The 21,183-nt window shown below is 34.8% G+C and overlaps 1 protein-coding gene across 1 annotated transcript in view; it reads left to right on the top strand.

Annotated features, from left to right (window-relative positions):
• LOC107294263 (dedicator of cytokinesis protein 10) overlaps window positions 1–20,630 on the top strand; it is a 53,616-nt gene extending 32,986 nt beyond the window's left edge. Inside the window, exons 8-19 of the mRNA XM_015823483.1 lie at window positions 604–787; window positions 1,452–1,537; window positions 2,234–2,317; window positions 2,584–2,739; window positions 4,134–4,343; window positions 5,299–5,421; window positions 7,058–7,140; window positions 11,968–12,090; window positions 16,698–16,777; window positions 17,727–17,914; window positions 19,143–19,208; window positions 20,117–20,630. Of these exons, the coding sequence (XP_015678969.1) occupies window positions 604–787; window positions 1,452–1,537; window positions 2,234–2,317; window positions 2,584–2,739; window positions 4,134–4,343; window positions 5,299–5,421; window positions 7,058–7,140; window positions 11,968–12,090; window positions 16,698–16,777; window positions 17,727–17,914; window positions 19,143–19,208; window positions 20,117–20,230 (1,497 nt within the window). The 3' untranslated portion in view covers window positions 20,231–20,630. The remainder of the gene's footprint in view (window positions 1–603; window positions 788–1,451; window positions 1,538–2,233; window positions 2,318–2,583; window positions 2,740–4,133; window positions 4,344–5,298; window positions 5,422–7,057; window positions 7,141–11,967; window positions 12,091–16,697; window positions 16,778–17,726; window positions 17,915–19,142; window positions 19,209–20,116) is intronic.
• Window positions 20,631–21,183: the final 553 nt, after the last annotated feature.

The raw sequence follows: 21,183 nt of genomic DNA, 5'->3' as shown, positions 1-21,183 counted from the left end.
CTCAGGCGCTTTGGAAAATAGCTTGACTTCCTCTTCTTTATGGCAGCCCCTGAGATATTGGAACACTGCTATCATGTCTCCCCTCTTCCTTCTCTTCATTAAACTAGACATACCCAATTCCAGCAGCCGTTCCTTATATGCTTTACCCTCCAGTCCCCTAATCATCTTTGTTGCTCTTCTATGTACTCTTTCTAGAGTCTCACCATCTTTTTTACATCATGGTGACCAAACCTGGATGCAGTATTCCAAGTGTGGCCTTACCAAGGCATTGTAAAGTGGTATTAACACTTCACGTGATCTTGATTCTATCCCTCTGTTAATGCAGCCTAGCACTGTGTTGGCCTTTTTGGCAGCTGCAGCACACTGCTGGCTCATATTTAGGTGATTGTCCACTAGGACTCCGAGGTCCCTCCGAGGTTACTACTATTGAGCAAGGTGCCACCTATGCTGTACTTGTGCATTTGGTTTTTCTTGCCTAAATGTAGAACCTTGCTTTTTTCACCATTGAATTTCATTTTGTTATTCATTTAACACAGAATTTGCCACATTTCATTGCTGTAACTTTCTTTCTTTCTTTCTTTCTTTCTTCTCTTGAACCAATAGAATAATAGGCTTCGGAAACATGCCTTTGAGCTGAAAATGAATGACTTGACATACTTTGTGCTGGCAGCTGAAAATGAGCAAGATATGGATGAATGGATTTCTACTCTCAACAAAATCCTTCAGATAAATCCAGAAGGGTCCATTCAAGAGAGGAAAAGTGCTGACATCAGTGATCTGAGATTTGGTAAGTAGATTTTTTTTAAATCATTTAGAATACAGAATTAAAAATTTAAACTTCATGAAGCATTATGTATTTAAATCTCCTGGCATTTTGAATCCCATTCCAAATCAATGTATAGTGTTAAATATTTTTTTTTATTTTTAAGCTGCAAAGATTCCCATAGTGCCAGCTTTTCCTGAATGCATTTTATTTTAACCATCTTTTATTATACATATTATGTCAGGAAAACATAAAGCATTCATACTCTAAAGATTTAAGGTACTATATGCAATAAGTTTGTCCTGTGATTCAAAATGTCTCTGTAAGACACAATGGAAGAAATTCATGTCTTTCATAAGAACCATACTTTACAAAACGTTATTTCTCTTGTTCGATCCTTTTGACACTAAAGAAATTTATTTTATAAAAAGTTCATATGAATAACAGTCCTATGTTCATTGACTTTTATAAAATAAGTTTACTAAAATGCTTTGTATTATGACTGGTTTTTTTAATGTACATCTCTACCTGCTTGAGGATTGTCCTTTTTTCTGCAAAGTCATGCTATAATTGCAGAACAGAAGATACACGATTCAAATAAGCATACACGTCAGTCCCCACATATCACAGTGTTTCTCATAAAAACCTTTGGAAGCACATAATCTTTCCTCTTTTGTGTGTATTTAAGATTCCGAAGACATTTGCCTGAATTATGACCACCCTGAAGAGGAAAATGATTCTTCAGAGAATAACTTGCATCCAGATATTACTAAAGTAAGAGATTATTCTTGTTACAAGGTGAAAAAACCTTTGTATATTATAAATATTGTTATGCCACATGAAAACTTGAAAATAAATTTCAAGCTATAGCATTTAAAAGCATACTACTACTGTATGTCACACAAAAAAGCAGCTATCTTTTTGTTGTGATGATATATCCTAGTGCTTTACTTTTACTAGCCATCACATTTTAGGGTGAAAATATTAGAATTAAAAATGACATCAGATCATTGGAACTAAGACAATGATTACAAAGCCAGTTTGGTATAGTAGTTAAGACATCAAACAAGAAACCAGGAAATCTTGATTTCTAGTCCTACCTGAGACAAAAATTGGCTGGGTGATCTTGGGCCAATCACTTTCTCTCAGCCCCAGAAAGCAAGTTGTGTGGCAAACCACTTCTGAAAAAGTTCCCAAGAAAACTAAAGAATTTCTTTAGGCAGTTTCCAAGAAATCAGCACTGGCTCAAAGGCATGTGTGGTATACAGTATGTGTGTGTGTGTGTGAGTGTGTATGTATGTGTGTTTATTTATATATATATATATATATATATATATATATATATGCATTTGTGTATGTACAACAATATGTAATTATCTGTCTATATATTTAACTTATCTATCATCTATCTGTCATCCATTTATCTATCACAGTGATTGTTTGTATATCAAAGAATTCTTATCTTTGCAGTACCTCACAGAAACAGAAAGAAGTGTTCAAGAATCTCGGAATGTAGACCGGCTAAACCTTTTCTCTTTAGACCCTGACATTGCTGTAAGTAAAGTGTTTCTTTTAACTGCCAGATAAAGTTGAATAAAAGCAAGCAGCATAGTGAGTTAATTACCAGCCATGTAATTTTAATTGTTTTTCTTGCATATATTTCTACTTTAAGTCATTCTGTACAGCTAGCTTCCAAGGATAGAAATTTACTCTTGACTGATCATACATCTGTATCCCAAAACAGTCTATTTTCTTCTACCTTTGTAAGATTCTTTGTATATTGATTTCAAAGAGCTAATTATCTCAATGTCCAATTCTAGAGCTCGAACACTCAAAGAAAGGAATTCACAGAAATGGATCGATTGCTCAAACCTTTTGAGGAGAAAGAGACAAAGCAAATCATGATAACATGCAAATCGCTTAATCTGAATCTTCAAGCTTGTGTTTCTGATAATGAAAATGATCCAGTTACCAACGTAAGTTTGAAGCAGGTTGCAGAAGTCTGTGCCTCTCCACTTAAGCACAGCGTGCTCTAAATATCAGTTGTTGGGAGCTACGCTTAGTGAATTTTCTAGAACCATTTTGACAATCATAGTGGTCTGATCTAGTGGGGATTTTATGTTCCTATGTGTTCTGCTGGTAATTTTAAGTAAAGTGAGCAAACAAGGAGTCTAAAAGCAAAGATCCATGTTGTCATTATGCTAAGGATCTTGACATGAATAACAAAAGGTCAAGCTATTCAATTATATGATACACTGTAATATCTAATAACATTCATCTCAGTGAATATAGGATAACAGCCTCTTTTTCCAGAGAATGATTTCTGGATTTTATATTAAAATGACAAAAAAACTAATATCTGTTGGAGAAAAGGATTGTTTGTTATAAAATATTGCAAATTAAAAAATGGGGAAAATCAGAGTACTGCTAAATATATCACTTGTCAATATTATATTTAAAAGAAAAATGCAATGGATGGAACTGCTTACATTCTGAACAATTTAGCTTCCATTGCTTTCGGTCAATTTATTGATTTCATTCATTGGCAGACACCAGCAGCTATGTTTTAAAGACTAGTCAATACTGTTTTGCTAGGAAATAAATAAATAAAGACTGAAAATAATTCTACAATGAAAATGGAAAAAGTACATAAATGAATGGAATTCAGGCCAGGATGGTGTGTTGAGAAAATTCAGAAAGAGATAATAGCTTTTTCTTAACTGCAAAGCATACGATGAAGCAGGCAATATTAATATATTACAAAATCAAAGATAAATATACCATGATTCAGTTTAGTAAATTAAGATACAAACAAATATTTCCTCTGTGCATTTTGTCCCCTATGCATTTGTATGAGTTAAATAAGGAAAAATATTTAAATCTCAGTTTCCAAATTAGGAACCTGGCCTACCAAATTAATAGCAAATCAGTAAATTAAATGAACTCAAAATGGTGGTTAACTTGTAGTTTTCTTCAAAGTTCACATCTGTTTCTACAATTTGAACAAAGTGCCATGTTCTTAGATTGATAACCATATTTTCCCAATTTGAATCCTTCTTTGTTTCTTTATGAAGGAGCAAAGCGGCTATATGTTATCTGAATGTCTTACCCTGACATTTGAACATCTTAAAGTAGCATACAGTTATATGCAGTACTCTAATGAATTCACAGCTTAGGAAACTCATTAAACTCAGTAGACATATTTGAGATATATTCCAGTGTTTTTTTTTATTACTTTTTATATATATTATTTAATGTTGTTATCTTATTAACTGTGATTTTTAATATGTTATTAGCCACTCAGGATCATATTTGTGACATGGATGGCCACACAATCAAACAAACAAATAAATAAATATTTTGTTTACAGATTGAGCCCTTTTTTGTGAGTGTGGCTCTTTTTGACTTAAGGGACAACCGAAAGCTCTCTGCTGATTTCCATGTGGACCTGAATCATACTATTGTTAGACATATGATGTCATCCTCATCAGAAAATGGAACTGTTGAAACAACTGGCAACAAAGATGAAGAACCTCAGGTTAAAGGATTTCCAGAAGAGTGGCTGAAGTATCCCAAACAGGTAAAAATCTGTTTCGTTCATAGGTATCTGTTTTGTGAACATCAACTGAAAGTTAATAGTAAATCAAATTGTATGTCAAGGTTATTTGAATTTGAATGATTGCAAAGCAGTAGGTGGGTAGCTACAAGTACTGTTCCCCTTCTATGAGTAATTTCTGATTGTTTTTGAACTGTAAATCCCATTATTCCTATCTGGAATGTTAGTAATCCTAGAGTACACCAGATTGGAGAATATTTTTTCCAAAATGTCTAAATGCTCGCTATCCCACATAAGATCAACATTTCCAAATAAAGACATGAGAGAAAATATGGAATTATTGTTATCTGCAATCAGAATAAAAACTCCTTACAGTCTGCAATTAAAGTGATTAGAAAGATTACATTTGTCATCAGGTTTTTAAAGTGGGCCTCTTCTTACCTCTTTAGTGTATAATCATCCATTATCTGATTCTTGCTGCTTATGTAAAGCTTTTTAGAGTAAAAGTCTACTGCTTCATGAAGAAGGACGTTAGAAATTTCTATACCATCAACTGCCCTTTTAATATTCTATGCATCATTCAGCCATAGGTTTCAAACTGCGTGATATTGTCAACTTCTTAATAAAATATATCCAGTCAACAGAATGACTGATAAAATCCTCATTGCTTATCAAAACTCTTTCAGGATGCTGCAGGCAGTAGCACATTTTGAAGCAAATGATTAGTAGCTACTTCTCTCATAGCCTTCTATAATTCCCTTTTATGTCATGTTTCCTCCTCTAAAAATAGAATAAAATCTCCATCAGTGGAAGCAAATTGCTCTAGAGTTGGAAATTTTGTTAGAAAAAGGCAGAAGTTTGGGGATTAAGGCAAATTAGAGTTGAGGACATTTTTATGTTGTAGAAAAATTCTTTAAGTAAAATAACTTGTTTGTTGTATCTAGATTGCTACTTACTGATTTTTTTTTTCTACCCTCAGGGAATTTTCTCCATTAGTAACCCTCATTCTGAAATTGTTTTTGTGGCAAAAATTGAAAAGGTCCTCATGGGAAATATTGCTACCAGTGCAGAACCTTATATAAGAAACTCAGAGTCTAACAAGGTAATGTAATTGGGAACATAAATGGCTTTCAAATCCTAAGGGTCAAATTAACTATTGACAAGAGAAGCCATCTCTGGAGACAGCATTGGCAATCTATAGAAGCAGGAATCATTTCTGTTTGTTTATGCAATCTGCTTGCGCTTCTTCTCATTTTCACTTGAAAGAGTCAATTCTTTCATTGTGGAAGTTAAATGCTTTCAAAAATAATGTAAGCTGTGCTAATGTCAGCCTTACCAGGTAGACCTGACAGAAAACATGACCAGATGAATTAATTCTACTTTATTGTAAAGCTACATTAAAGTGAAAGTACAATTCTGCCCCGTTTCCTTTACACCTAGAGCCGGGTTAGGCAACCTCGGCTCTTTTATGACTCATGGACTTCAACTCCCAGAATTCCTGAGTCAGCTATGCTATGCTGACTCAGGAATTCTGGGAGTTGAAGTCCATGAGTCATAAAAGAGCCGAGGTTGCCTACCCCTGACCTAGAGAGATTAGGGAAGGTTTTTCCTGAACCTTTTGCTCTGCCCACTGTTCAGCTGCAGACTATGCTATCTCTTATCTAACCACTCCCTAGGTAGCACCTTTGGGCCCAGACTCCCAAGGTCATTCCCACATACCATTGCAGGTAAATATCTGACCTGCAGATAGAGAACTTGTGATAGGTGATTTTACCTATTCAGGTGCACTATTTGAGAGTAGACATCTCTCCTTTTTTTTCTATGAATAAGCAAAAAATGAAGTCAGTATAATAGAACCAATTGCCCTGGAGATTAGTTGGTTTCTCCATCAGGGGTATCTTCAGGAATCTTATGTCATTTTCAATGCTATACTATTTATATATGTACAACTGTATTTAAATCACAGCTAATTGGGATTTAACCAATCTATTACTTCTTCCTCTGCTTATGTTGCATCATTTTATATTTTAAACTAGCTGTACCCGGCCACACGTTGCTGTGGCTCAGTCTGGTTAAATGGAAAAGAAAGAAAAGAGAAAGCGCACGTTTGTAATATGTTTACGTCCAACAGATGGCGCTGTTTTTCAAACAAAGCATGTTTTACCTGTCACAGGTGTGACATCTATATATTATAGGTATATAAAAACACGCGCATATTTGAATGGAACGTTGTGTCAAAATTTCAAAGCAATCGGTGAAGAACTTTCGGAGATTTAAGATTTTGAACAAACGAACATTTACATTTTTATTTATATAGATTTACTTCCTAATTTTTAGCATTTGTTGCATATGTGCTACTTCTGCTTTTATCTCAGCAATTTAAGCATTGAGCTTTTGTGCTTTCTGTTCATCACAAACAACTTTCATAAAACTTGAAAAAACTGGTCCATGTGAGACATCCAAGTTCATCATGAAAGATGTCTGCTATTGTTCAAAGATTTTTCAGTGCTAAGTATCAGGAATATCATCAGGTTGGAATTATCTGGCAACCTGCCGTGCTGCTCTAGTTCTGTTTTTTCTGCATCATTTTAAGTTGCTAGGTGGCCTAGGAGATCTTTTCTAATAATGATACTATAGTGCTTCATCATCAAAACAAAGTCACCAATGGTCAAAAGTTAAATTATTCTGAATAGAGTCTGAAATGATCTTTCTTTAACTCTGTCTTTGATTTTATCTAGTGGGCCCTGAAAGTATTAAAATCCAACAAACAGTTTTGCAACAAGTTGGGAAAATATCGGATGCCTTTTGCTTGGTCTGTACGGTATGTAATTACCAAATACCTATCAATTATTAGCAATTTTGCACCTGGTTAGAAATTATAAAATACATTGGTTTATACAAGGCACAATATTCCCTATTTTGATATTCATACTTGAATTGAGATAGTTTCTAACAGAAAGTGAAATAGTAGTATTTGCTGTTCACTAAGGGAAATCATATTTGATTTCATTCTATATTTTTGGTATTTATAATAAGGAAAAAGATATACTTTGATACCAGTAAAATAATATTTTTCACACATTGGCAACTTAACACTATGGAGTGTCCATTCATCAGCATTATACAAGCTTGTGAGAAATTGTAACAGCTAGGACAGCACCTAACAAACCTTATGTGGCTCAGAAATTAAGCAAAGTCAGGTTATTATTTGGGTAGTATATTACTAGGAAACACTAGGGATGCAGGTCTGTTACTGGTCTAGATGTACGTTTGCTATTGAACACGACTTGAGTGGCCTATTCCTATCAAACTAGAGAAGTAAAAGCTAGAACTCTCTTGGTACCAAAGCAAACCTCTTAGATGGTTGGAAGAATAATAATGCTCTGCTGTATCTCTTTACTGACAACTAGCAATAGCACTTAGACTTATATACTGCTTCATAGTGCTTTACAGCCCTCTCTAAGCGGTTTACAGAGTCAGCATATTGCCCCCAACAGTCTGGGTCCTTATTTTACGGACCTCGAAAGGATGGAAGGCTGAGTCAACCTTGAGCCGGTGAGACTCGAACTGCCAAACTGCTGGGTAGTAGTAATAGCAATAGCAACAACTCTTCTTTTATCTCTTACCTTCTTCCTTCTGTGTCTGCTTTGGGCTAGGTCAGGACTAAAAGAAATCTACAACATAAAGATATATTTTATAATTATATACGTTTCTGTGGCTTTATTTCATGTGATCAGGACTGTTGAAGGCATGAAATGAGGAGCAAGGTGAAGTTGGTGGGGCTTCATGCCTGCAGGTGGCTGCTTCATATTAATAATACTACTTTCAATAGTGCAATCACTTAACATCCAATAACATTTTTGTGACAAGCTAATATGTTTTCCAACCCCTGGTGCCCATGAAGCACCTGAAGACAAATCACAGGATAACTTCTACCTTTTGGACTGAATGAATATTAATACCTTGTTGATATTTCTGCGATACATTTTTGTTTATTTGTTTGCTTGCTTGTTTGTTTATTAAATTGATATGGTGCCCATTTCACTTTGCAAAGTGACTCAGGGCAGCTTACAATTAAAATAAAATATATAAATTAAGCCTGGATTAAAGATATCAAAGTGGAGTTTTCCTTTACAAAATCTTACCATCTAAAAACATTTTTTTCCATTAGACACACACAACATACTACAGAAAAATTGGCCTAACTGATGAAAAGCAGAAAGCTTGGATTGCGAATTTGGCTTCCAATGTTTAATTTTTGACATCAAACACTGTTCTTGTTTTAAATGTTTTCTTTTAAACAAGCAAACCAAATGAAATAACATATATTGGACAGTTTTAGAACAATCTTTATATAGCCTCTCAAGACCCCTGATTTTACAGACTTGGAACTGAAAGTCTTTTATATTACAATGGGCATTTATATATCCTGAATTTGGGACTGATGCCATGTGTATTTTCCTGAGAGGCAATAATTACAACATGCCTTAGCATTACACTGTGACAAGTCAGTCTTCCATTCTCATATTCCTACCACAGCTGCCAGAGTTTGCAAATACGATTTGGACATGGAAAGTTGATTTTCCCACAAAATATTTTCCACATATCCTTTCCATTCTATTATTCTCATTCAAAAAGATTTAGAATCCTGTCTGCAAAAGATCTTAACAATTTGCAGAATTAGAGTATTCTTTATGGCAAATACGTATCCTCCAGTTCAACTGTGGTTTTGGTTTTCAGTAATAGAGAACCTTGCTCTATATTTTAAAAGGAAAAGCTTAAAAATAAAAGATGAAGAATGAAATCAAAATTCAGGAATTAATGGGACTGGAAATTCACCTTCATGGAAACTAATTTTTTAATCTACATTTTTTAAATATAAGTACTTATTTTGGATGTTATCCAAAAGTTAGGCCATAACTATCCCTTTTTTTTAGCACAATTTGAGTACAGGTAGTTTTTGATTTACAATCATTCATTTAATGACTGTCTGAAGTTACAAAAGCACTGAAAAAAGTGACTTATGACTGATTTTAACACTTACAATCATTGTAGCATCCCCATGGTCACATGATCAAGATGAGGGCACTTGATAACTAGCATGCATTTATGACAGTTGTACTGTTCTGGAGTCATATGGTCACCATTTGCACCCTTCTCAGCTGGCTTCTGACAAGCAAAGTCAATGGGGGAAGCCAGAGTCACTTAAAACCATATGTTTCACTTAACAACTGCAGTGATTCACTTAACGACTGTGGCAAAAAGGTCATAAAATGGAATACAACTCAGTTAATAACTGTCATGCTTAGCAACAGATATTTTGAGAGCTCCATTGTGTTTTTAAAGTGCTGTTGTAACTTCAGATGGTCACTAAATGAACAGTTGTAAACCAAGGACTATCTATAGTCAGCGTGGCTAACAAAAATTTAAAAATAAAATAGAATCTAAAAAGTTAATACATCCACTGAAACTACCAGTAAAGTTAATGCTGGTACTAGAATGGCTGAGTTGATAGTGGGATAGACTTTGTTCTGGAGATCAGCTTGACAGTTTCCACTACTACTACCAGCCTTCCAGATATACCTCAGCTGGCAACCTCACCCCAACCACAATCTGTGTCAGAGAGAGAGGGCTCTCATTGTCTATGCTGCTCATGATTAAAACAGCCAAAAGGCAACAAGTTTAATAATTTCTATATTGTAATCTATGTTTTACTAGATGGTTAAGATCTTCCTTCTCCTCTAGGATGTACTAGTTTCACTGTTCTGTAAATCTGCTTGTAAATCTATATAAACAAGGTTACTAGATTTAAACAAAAATTAAAGACATAGGACATCTTTTGGCTGGAACAGTTATCCATTTGTTCCCAAACTAGCAAGCTTTCTGAAGCAATATAATCTTCTGCTTTCTTTATTGGATTTCGTTTTTTATGGAAATTCCAAAATTTAAAGGCTATATTGACTTCTTAGTCTGTGCTTATCAACCTCCAGTCCTAGCATTTTCTCAATACCTTCTTCAAGTCCTACTGTTTTCATAAAGATAAGTTTGAGGAATAAGATAAGGAATATTTTCTTCTGCCAGTTTTTAAGGGGACTATATTTTCAACAGTGCCAAATTTAATTAACAATTAAAAATATAGGAAAGTGTCGTTGCAGTCAGTAGGAAGGTTTAGGCCCAAAACAGTTTCTCAGTCAGTGCTTTCCACAGGTCCAGAGAAGGTCCTTTTCCAATTGCAGGTAGACTTCGAAAAGGGTCGGGGTGGGAGAGGTGGCGGACAAATTAAGAAGCCTCTCCTAAAGGCTTCAACAGCTGCAGAGGTTGAAGCAGATAAGAGATTGAGAAACAAACCATAAGTTATTTAGAGCTTCAAAACTCAACACTAATTTCTTAAACAATTCCCAAATTGTCAGTGACAACTGCACAGAAGTTTTGTGACAGGCAGTTATATGTATGTATGTATTTTGTGAATTTATCATGAGTTAACGGTCTGAAGGCTACATTTTTTATTGTCGGAAGACATGGCTTTATCATTGTGCCTGAGAATTCACTGGTAATATGGATCTTGTTAGCTAGTTGCATTGTTAATCATTGTATGGATTGTACTCTCCTGTATATTCACTTCTTAATTATTGTGATTGGTTTTTATTGCTTTTCATTGTAGTGGTTTTCTTGCGACTATTAATGTTTTCTGTTTTTAAAGTTATAAGCCACCCAGAGTTGACGTATGTGAGATAGGAGACTATATAAATTGAACAAATAAACTAATAAATACGTTCCAAATTTCAAGACTAACAAACCTATTTTAAATGTGTTGGATAAAGTGGATTAAATCAAGGCATTGAGAATCATGCCCAACCTGACTGGCTCAGGAACTGTTACTGCTAACGCATTAACCATAATTATGCTCACCACAGAGTCTGCCTATGACACCAAGAACCAAATATCACTCCACGGCTGCTGATCTGCTCTTTCCCACTCAGTTTCCAGAATAGATCATTTATCAAGCAGTCTCAGTATCCTGATAAAAAGACAAACTGAGAAGGGAAAAAAACAGAGTTTGTACAATGTACATAAAGAAAAAGTGTAATATTAGATCATTCTCATGATTCCCAATACTTTTAATCAGAAAAAGATATAGATTTCCAAATGCAATAAGTGGCATTTTTTCTAAGAATAAATACAACTCAATCTTATTGAATCCCACTGGGTTCAGTGAGATTGGTTCCCAGGTAACTATACATACAAGTAACTTTAGTACTATTCTCATCTATGAGGGCCATGGCTCTTGATTTACTAATGTTATGTTTTAATATGTGACAATTGTTGAATACTGTGGAAACAATATTACCATCACTATAAAGTTCAAATTGTTCATGAATTGGAAGTAGTTAAACAAAACCCAATAATAATACAAGTCTATGGAAACTTACTTTGATGTCATTTTCATGGTGTTTCACATTGGTGTTATTGTGTTTAATAGGATATTACTGCCCCATTTAATTTCTGGAACATGAATAATTAAGAAACTATGGAATTAGTAAAAAACCTTGACTAGTTTTTACTAGTGTGATAAAGCTTTGGAAATGATTACATGAGAATTAATCAGCAAGTGATTAATTTATCATCTATTGTTTTTACTTCCTGACAGGCCTGTCTTTAAGGATAATCAGGGAAATATTGACAGAGATTCCCGGTTTTCACCTTTGTTCCGACAAGAAAGTAACAAAATTTCAACAGATGATTTAATTAAACTTATAAGTGAATACAGAAGGTAAGATGTCCTTGGCTTAAGTTTCTAAGACTACAACATAGTACTAACTACTATTCATCAATAGCTTTTTTTGCTCAAAAGTGCCAATGGCAAAATAACTTATTGCAATGGAATAGTTTTCACATTAGTTACTTCTCTGCCAAAGTGAGCTTCCAGAAAACTTATCCAAGAAAACTGGAGAAGTGTTTCATACAGTAAAAAATATAATGGCTGCCTGAGGAAAAGAAAAAACAGAACAACAGAGATGCAGAATAATTTACTGGAAAATTGTTAGATTTTTGTTAACCAAAGTGCTTCCACACAAGGATTTGGAGCTTCTTTGATGGCAGTTTGGGACTTCTTCATCCAACAAGTTGGAGAGCTGAGCTCTTATATTTCCTGCTCAACAGTTGTATAGTTGAAACCACAGCAAAGTGAAACTTTATTGAAGGGAAACACTGCCCCCAAACTCTTCTCCCAGCGCATAATTCTCCTTCTCATGAAATGGATGAGGAGATTTTTGTTGCTGCCTAACCTGCAGCAGCTTAGGAATGGGCAGCTATTTTTCACTCCTCATTGTCTGCATTTCAAGATGGCAAAAGTGAAAACAACCACAGATTATGTTCAAATTGTGTCTATGAGTTTGGTTAGTGAAAAGAACAACAGTGTGGAAATGTCCTATTTGCAGCTTTTGTTTTCCTGTTATACAACAGCTGTAAATAATAATAATAATAATAATAATAATAATAATAATAATAATAATAATAATAATAATAATAATAATAATAATAATAATAATAATAATAATAATAATAATAATAATAATAATAATAATAATATGGAAGGGATCTTGGAGGTCATTTAATCCAACCCCCAGCTCGGGCAAGAAAACCCTATACCATTTCAGACAAATGGCTCTCCAATCTCTTCTTAAAAACTTCCAGTGTTGGAGCATTCACAAGTTTGGGAGGCAGGTTGTTCCACTGATTAATTGTTCTAACTGTAAGAAATTTCTCCTTAGTTCTAGGTTGCTTCTCTCTTTGATTAGTTTCCATCCGTTGCTTCTTGCCCTGCCTTCAGGTCCTTTTGTTTAAGATTCATCCTCCTTGAACAATACATCCTTTCCATATACCTGCTTAGTGACTTATAAAAACTCAAATAAGCAAGACTTGTTAATCTTCATTTGTTTGTTTAAATTCTAGACAATTCTATATAGTTCCATGGGACAATTCTAAACGCTACTGGGCAGCAGAATTTCTCTGACTCCAAAAAAGATAATTCAGTGTAACTCGAGCATACTGTTGTTTGCTTTCATTGTTTGTTTGGTATATAAACCATTAATAAACAATGGCTTATTTGGCCAGCATTTAATATGTTTTTCCATTTTTTAATTGGTCTTATTGTCATAACTATGGATTGGTTATAGGCTTAGGTCAGGCATGAATGAGAGAGATGAATTAAATGTGAGACAGAAGTACTAACCAACAATTGAAGCCTGTAAGTCAATAACAAACCATGTTTCATTTATTGACCCCATTTGCACTTTTGGCACAATGTGTGAATGAATCTATGAAGAAAACATATTTGTCTTATAAGTCTCTGCTCAAGTCTTATTCATAATTTTACCTTGAAGACTTTCAGTACTGTTTTGAGATATAGGCAGAATATCTATTCCTCTCTTCAGCCATTCATTTTTCAATAACTTAAGCGCATGAACCTTGTGTTTAGCAGGCACCAATCTAATCCCAACTCTTTTTGTGAGTACACCCAGTAGAGTGCTTCTAACCAGCATGGCTCCATAAACAACTATATGATAAATTGAAAGACAAAAAGGACCAGTATAAAAAGTGGAAAGAGGAGCACTTAACTAAGGCAGAATATCAGCAAATAGCGCGAGCCTGTAAAGATGGAGTGAGGAAAGCTAAGGCTCAAAATGAACTAAGGCTTGCAACAAAAGTCAAAAATAACAAAAAAAAGTTTTTTTCAACATGTAAAAAACAAGAAAAAGGTTAAGGAAATGATTGGTCCACTAGTGGAAGAAAGTGGCAAGAAGGTGACAAGCAACAGGGAGAAAGCAGAACTACTCAACTAGTTTTTTGCATCCGTATTTACACAAAGGGGAAAAAACAATCCAACCTATCAAAAACAGTACCATAATTAGATTAGAAACACAAGTTAAGATAGGCAAGAAAATGGTAAGTGAGCACCTGTCCACCCTAGATGAGTTCAAATCACCAGGGCCAGATGGTCACTACACCCCAAGGTTCTGAAGGAACTGGCAGATATGATCTCAGAATCCTGAACTATATCTTTCAAAGATCCTGGAACACTAGGGAACTACCAGAGGACTGGAAAAGAGCTGATGTAGTTCCCATCTTCAAAAAAAGGGGGAAAAATGGATCCAGGAAACTACAGACCTATCAGCCTGACCTCAATACCTGGAAGATCTTGGAAAAGATAATCAAGCAACGAATCATTGAACACCTAGAGGCAAACAAAGTCATTACCAAAAGACAGCATGGGTTTGTCAAAAATAGATCATGCCAGACAAATCTTATTGCATTCTTTGACCAGGTGACAAAATTAGTGGACCAGAGGAATGCTGTGGATATAATTTACTTGGACTTCAGTAAGGCATTTGATAAAGTAGACCACAACGTACTACTTGATAAGATAGAAAAATGTGGGTTAGATAGCATCACCACCAGATAGGTTCGTAGCTGGCTGACCAGCTGTACTCAGCGTGTGGTCCTCAATGGAACTTTATTTACATGGAAGGAAGTGTGTAATGGGGTGCCCCAGGGCTCTGTTCTGGGCCCACTGCTCTTCAACATCTTCATCAATGATTTGATGAGGGAATAAATGGGGAACTCATCAAATTTGCAGATGACACTAAGCTGGCAGGAATAGCCAATACTCCAGAAGATGGGCTTAAGATACAGAAGGATCTTGACAGACTTGAACATTGGGTGCTATCTAATAAAATGAAATTCAATGGTGAAAAAAGTATGGTTCTACATTTAGGCAAGAAAAACCAAATGCAAAGGTATAGTTTAGGAGGTACCTTGCTCAATAGTAGTAACTGTGAGAGGGATCTTGGAGTCCTAGTGGACAATCACTTAAATATGAGCCAGCAGTGTGCTGCAGCTGCCAAAAAAGCCAGTGCTAAGCTGCATTAACAGAGGGATAGAATCAAGATCATGTGAAATGTTAATACCACTTTACAATGCCTTGGTAAGGCCACACTTGGAATACTGCATCCAGGTTTGGCCACCACGATGTAAAAAAGATGTTGAGACTCTAGAAAGAATACAGAGAAGAGCAGCAAAGATGATCATGGGACTGAAAACTAAAACATATAAGGAACGATTGCTGGAATTGGGTATGTCTAGTCTAATGAAGAGAAGGACGAGGGGGGACATGATAGCAGTGTTCCAATATCTCAGGGTTTGCCACAAAGAAGAGGGAGTCAAGCTATTCTCCAAAGCACCAGAAGGCAGGACAAGAAGCAATGGATGGAAACTAGCCAAAGAGAGAAGCAACCTAGAACTAAGGAGAAATTTCCTGACAGTTAGAACAATTAATCAATGGAACAACTTGCCTCCAGAAGCTGTGAATTTGTCTGAAATGATATAAGGTTTCCTGCCTGAGCAGGAGGTTGGACTAGATTACCTCCAAGATCCCTTCCAATTTTTTTTTTATTATTATTATTATTGTTGTTGTTGTTGTTGTTGTTGTTGTTGTTGTTGTTGTTACCCTTTTCACTAAAAAGTTCACTTGGTCCTCACTTGGTAAAATAGATACTGGTGGTTTTTTTTTAAATTTTAATTATTTATATAGGTAGACTTACAACCACAATTGTGCCCAGAATTTCTATTGCTAATCAACACAATTGCTAAGTGAATTTTGCCCCATTTTATGACCTTTCTTGCCACAGTTGTTAAGTGATTCACTTCAGTTGTTAAGTTAGTAATATGGTTGTTAAATAAATCTGGCTTTCCCATTGTCTTTGCTTGGCAGAAGTTCACAAAAAGTGATCACATGACCTGGGACACTGCAGTAGTCATAAATACATGCTGGTTGCCAAGTGTCCGAATTTTGATCACATGATGATGAAGACGATGCATTCAGTGCCTATTGTAATTTTTAATGGTCACTAAATGAGGACTATCTGTATTGCATTTTTCAGGATGCCAGTTTTTACTATATTTGTATAAGCAAATATAGTAAAAATATAATAAACTTTCTGAATCAAACAATCAAGCTTCTGTGATCTTTTCCCCATGCCTTTGGTGGCAATGGTCTTATGGGACATGAAGAAGGATTCAGCTTGGTTTCCTCTTCTTAGATCAGATTTTTAATATCTCGATTTTTAAACCCATCATTTTAATGTGTTTATACATTTTCTGCCATAAATTTACTTCATTTTTATTTTGTAACTGTTTATGTTTTTATGCTGTTTGAATATAGTGTGTTCATCTATTGTATACCTCTGCAACTCTATTGAGATAATAGAAATATTAAAATAAATAAACTATTTTTTAAAATTTTTCATACTTTAATTACTTATGGCATTTACTTTACTTTGATATCAGTAATGTAAAACACTATTCTTTTTATGTTTGCAGAACTGAGAAAATTAATAAAATTCAGATTATCCCTGGAAGTTTAGAAATTGCTGTTGATTGGCTGCCGTTGGAGTATCCAAGTAATGAACTTATTTTATAAAAAGTCTACAATGCATAAACCGTCCAAGAAGAGAATGCAAGAGATTGTTCTTTATAATTTATGTGCTTTAAATTGATTTTGTGGTTGCTGTACTCAAGAGCAGAGTTTAGGCAGGAGATCAAGAGACATATAGATTTTACCTTGTTAATAATTTGGCAGTTAAAATCATGGTACTATGCATAAAATATATTATGGGATTTGCTAATGAAAGGTGGTTAGAAAGACTATCCTTTCTACCTCAAAATGTGCTTTGTGAATTATCATATTTTATATTTTGTCATATATTTCTAGAAGTGGGATACTAATTTAAGAAATACTTTTCTAAATTTCTTAAATATAAACTAAAATACTGGCGTGATTTCCACTGTTAATCAGATTTTTCCATTTCAACTTTCAATTCCAGTTAAATATATGTGATAGAAGCTTTGTGGCTCAAAAAAGCATTGTATATTATTGCATTCCTCCACTGGAGAGATGCATGTAATAAACAGAATAAAGAGTGGTGAATTTCAGTGGCCATTCTCCTCTCTTATGTAATCATGGTACACCTTCAAAAAGTTAGTCCTAATGGTTATTTGGAACAATGTGGAAATTATACATGTGGCAACAGGGAAAAGAAGAAATTTCTCTTCCTGCATTCTGCTGATAGACACCTGGTGATATCCATAAGTCAGTTTTATATATATATAAATATATATCATTATGTAATTGGCTGATCATTGCTTGAAGTAATGGAGTAACTATTGTTGGAAAAGGGTCCCAAAGGATAGACGCTCTGGTGCACTCATTGACTTGTCAGATTGCAGTCTTTTTTAAAAAGGCAATATTTTGCATTCTAGTGCATTCATAGATTTGCCAAATTGCAGTCTTTTAAAAAAAGACAATATTTTAAATAGTAAATGGATTTTTCTTTTGTTTTCTTTCTCCAGACTCTATAACATCATCTTTTATACCAATCAAACCGTTCAATAATATCAAGAACCATCAACCAACAGTAGAAGTGGAAGAATTTGTTCAAGAATCTACAAAATATTCTCAGGCTTATAAAATATATAAAAACCAAATGTATATCTATCCCAAACATCTGAAATACGATAACCAAAAATGCTTCAACAAGGTATGGCCATGAACAGTACAACAACCAAGCATTCTTTGGCATGTTTACTTAAAAATAGGCTTCATAAGTTCTATAGGCAATTTGGAATACAGGAATACTTATGATCATTTGTTTAATCACCACGCAAAGTTACAATAGCACTGAAAAAAAGTGCTAGGACTTAAGGCCAGTCCTCATACTTACAACCAATGCACCATCCCTACAGTCACATGATCAAAATTTGGATGCTTGATTCCCACCATGTATTTTATGACAGTTGCAATGTCCCAGGTTATGTGACTGCCATTTATGTCCTTCCCAGATGGCTTCCAACAAGCAAACTTAATGTGTTCAGCCAGATTCACATAACAACTGTGTTATTCACTGCAGTGATTCATTAACAACCATGTCAAAAAAGATTGTTAAATCCGACATGACTTACATAATAACCATCTTGATTAGCAATGGAAATTCTAGCCCAATTGTGGTCATAAGATGAGAACTCCCTGTTTAATATTGGAGTGGTTTATCCTCTGGGTTATCCTAGCGAGAGAACAGTAGGTAGGCAAAAGGAATAGTGATTTTTCTGATTCATTTGTTAATTGTTCTCTATTGAAGAGCATCATATTGTCTTTGAAATCTCAGTCACCTCTAAATGTTTATATTAAAACAGCCTGGTTGGTTTTATTGCTTGTACATGAATTACTATTCCTGGTGGACATTTTTCTCTTTTTGCTTTCCTCACATTAACCTTTCATGCCTATTTCAATATTAAAACTGAATGGCAATAGAGTAGGTACTATAATGTAATGGAATATGTACTAGTGATTCATATTTTCAGAAAAATAGGTTTCACTGAAAACCTGGGACTTGTTTCAAAGCCATCCACATGAAAATTAAACAGAATTGCAGTTGTGCAGTTTCTATTTTCTATTTTTTCTTGTTTTGTTCTTCTATTTTTTCCTGTTCATGTTTATATGCATATACATGCACATGTTACTTTGAAGTTTTCAGGCTTCAATCTATTTTCATATATGCTACATTCTTAAACATATTTACTTTTCAAATAATCCAGCTGACCCTGAAGTTTCAAGAAGAAGTTAAATCTTTCCATTTTCCACTCTGAATTTATTTCACTTAAGGGCTTTACTCTCAGCTGGCAATATTGTGACAGTTCTGGAAAAGACTGTATGTTTCACAGAACTTTTAAGTGGAAAACTAGTGATCTGTATTTACATTTGTATTACAGGCACGGAATATAACAGTATGCATTGAATTTAAAAACTCAGATGAAGAAGAAGCCAAGCCAGTGAAGGTGAGTCAAGATGAATTCCAGCTGCAGCATAATGTGGTGGAGCAGATTTCCTTGTATACCATGTAGTGAAGTGATTGTGAGCTACACTTTTACAAAATCATTAGTCTAATAATTTTTCCCAACATTTCTATAACAGTGGTTTATAACAGCTATCAATGCAGGGCTTGTCTGGCAAATGCCAGTTCTGCTGTGTGGTCACTGACAAGATTTTATGCAACATGATGAAATGGAAAATTCTTGATAAATCTCAATGTTCTTTCATAACCGAGGTAAACATCATGTTGATGAAAGTGAATGATCAGCCGGAGAAATGCCGAATTCAGGCATTCTGCATGTGTGAATGCACTGATAATTGTCATTAGCTTCTGGGTTTCAGAGAACTATATAAGTTCATCAAAGATTTTTTGTGTTCCTACCATTTTTTTTTTTTTGGGTGGGGTGGGTAGATGGAGGCTATTGCTAGAAACTGCTAAGTAAAGATATTAGTAATAGTTATTTAACAAGTAAATTTAAGAAATAAAGTAATTTTACTAGTTTGATTCTTGTCATTTTGACTTCTGATGTAGTTCTATTCTCCTCTTTGTCTATTAAAAAAATACCATGTATACCGGTTTTTCACATTCTGTGTACAATCATGTAATCTTACACAATGGCCTGGAAAAAAATCTCCCCTCCAGTTTTTTGTTTTTTTTAATGCTCCAAAATCTTGTGAGTTTGCTTGTCAGATCTTTTTTGGCATTCTCCATTTGAAATCTCATGAGATTTCAGACATTTTTAATTTTTTTATATGTTTTTGGCCCAAAGGTTCCGCGATGCTATGAGGCTGAAAAAGTCTTCTAAGATATGACTTCAGAATCAGTTATTTCTAGTAAAGTCCACAAAACTTAAAGCAATGTCTCTTTAAACAGTGTATCTATGGGAAGCCTGGTGGACCACTATTTACCTCAGCAGCTTATACAGCTGTGCTACATCATTCACAAAACCCTGATTTCTACGATGAGGTCAGTTTTCTCTTTCTGTAATTTTATACATGCTGTTATAATAGACAAGTATATCAAGGATACTTTTGAAAAAATAGGTTGTTAAGGACTTTAGTGAATTATTTGTAAGTGAGGACAACCATTCAACTCCATAATATCTCTTAAAAACTATTCTCAGAGCAGAATAACTCAACACCCTGACCGATAAGAACAGCTAGGTCTTCAGTTGCTTTCAAAAATCCATCATGGTAGGTGTCATCACCTTTGGGAGAAAGATATTCTATAGGGCAAGTGCTATGACAGAAGACATGCTTCCTGTATTCCATCAGATGGCATTATGTGATAGAAGCGATTCAGACCATGCAAAATCTGTTGACAGGGAAGGATTTTAGTAAGACACAGATAATCACAGAAATAATATGTCTGAATGCTACAAAGAGTATTTATTTGTTTGTATTTTATAAATAGCTCAAGGTATCAAAAATATCCAACACAACTTCGTCCTCCCATTTTCTCACAACAACAATCCTGTGAATGGGTTGGGCCGAGAGAGAGTTACTGGCCCAGCTGCCTTTCATGACTCACCCAGCTGCCTTTCATGACTCAGGCAGAACTTGAACTCACAGCCTCCCGCTTTCTATCCTGGTGCCTTAACCATCAGACAAACTGACTCTTGTATATAGTAGAAGAGTGTAAATGTGACACATTTCCTCAAATTTTCAAACTGGTTTTTAGATAAAATGATATAACATGGGCATGCTGGGGCGAATTGCAGCTTCCATATTGAATATTTTGCAGTTATACAGACAGGGTGGACTAGGGAACAAGCAACCATGAACAGAATCATACAATCCCAGGACTGGTTGAGTTCAATGATTTCATGTAAATGTTAAATAGGAGTGGGAAGAAGATAGAGTGCTAAGTAAACCTGAAAGCCAGGTGCCTAGGATTTGATCTTTTCCTCCACATACTGAAGTGAATGGACCACCTTGGAA

This window comes from Protobothrops mucrosquamatus, unplaced genomic scaffold, assembly GCF_001527695.2.
Source record: "Protobothrops mucrosquamatus isolate PMUCROS unplaced genomic scaffold, P.Mucros_1.0 scaffold1882, whole genome shotgun sequence".
NCBI classification, from domain to species: Eukaryota; Metazoa; Chordata; class Lepidosauria; order Squamata; family Viperidae; genus Protobothrops; species Protobothrops mucrosquamatus.
This window is presented reverse-complemented; position numbering and strand designations above follow the sequence as displayed.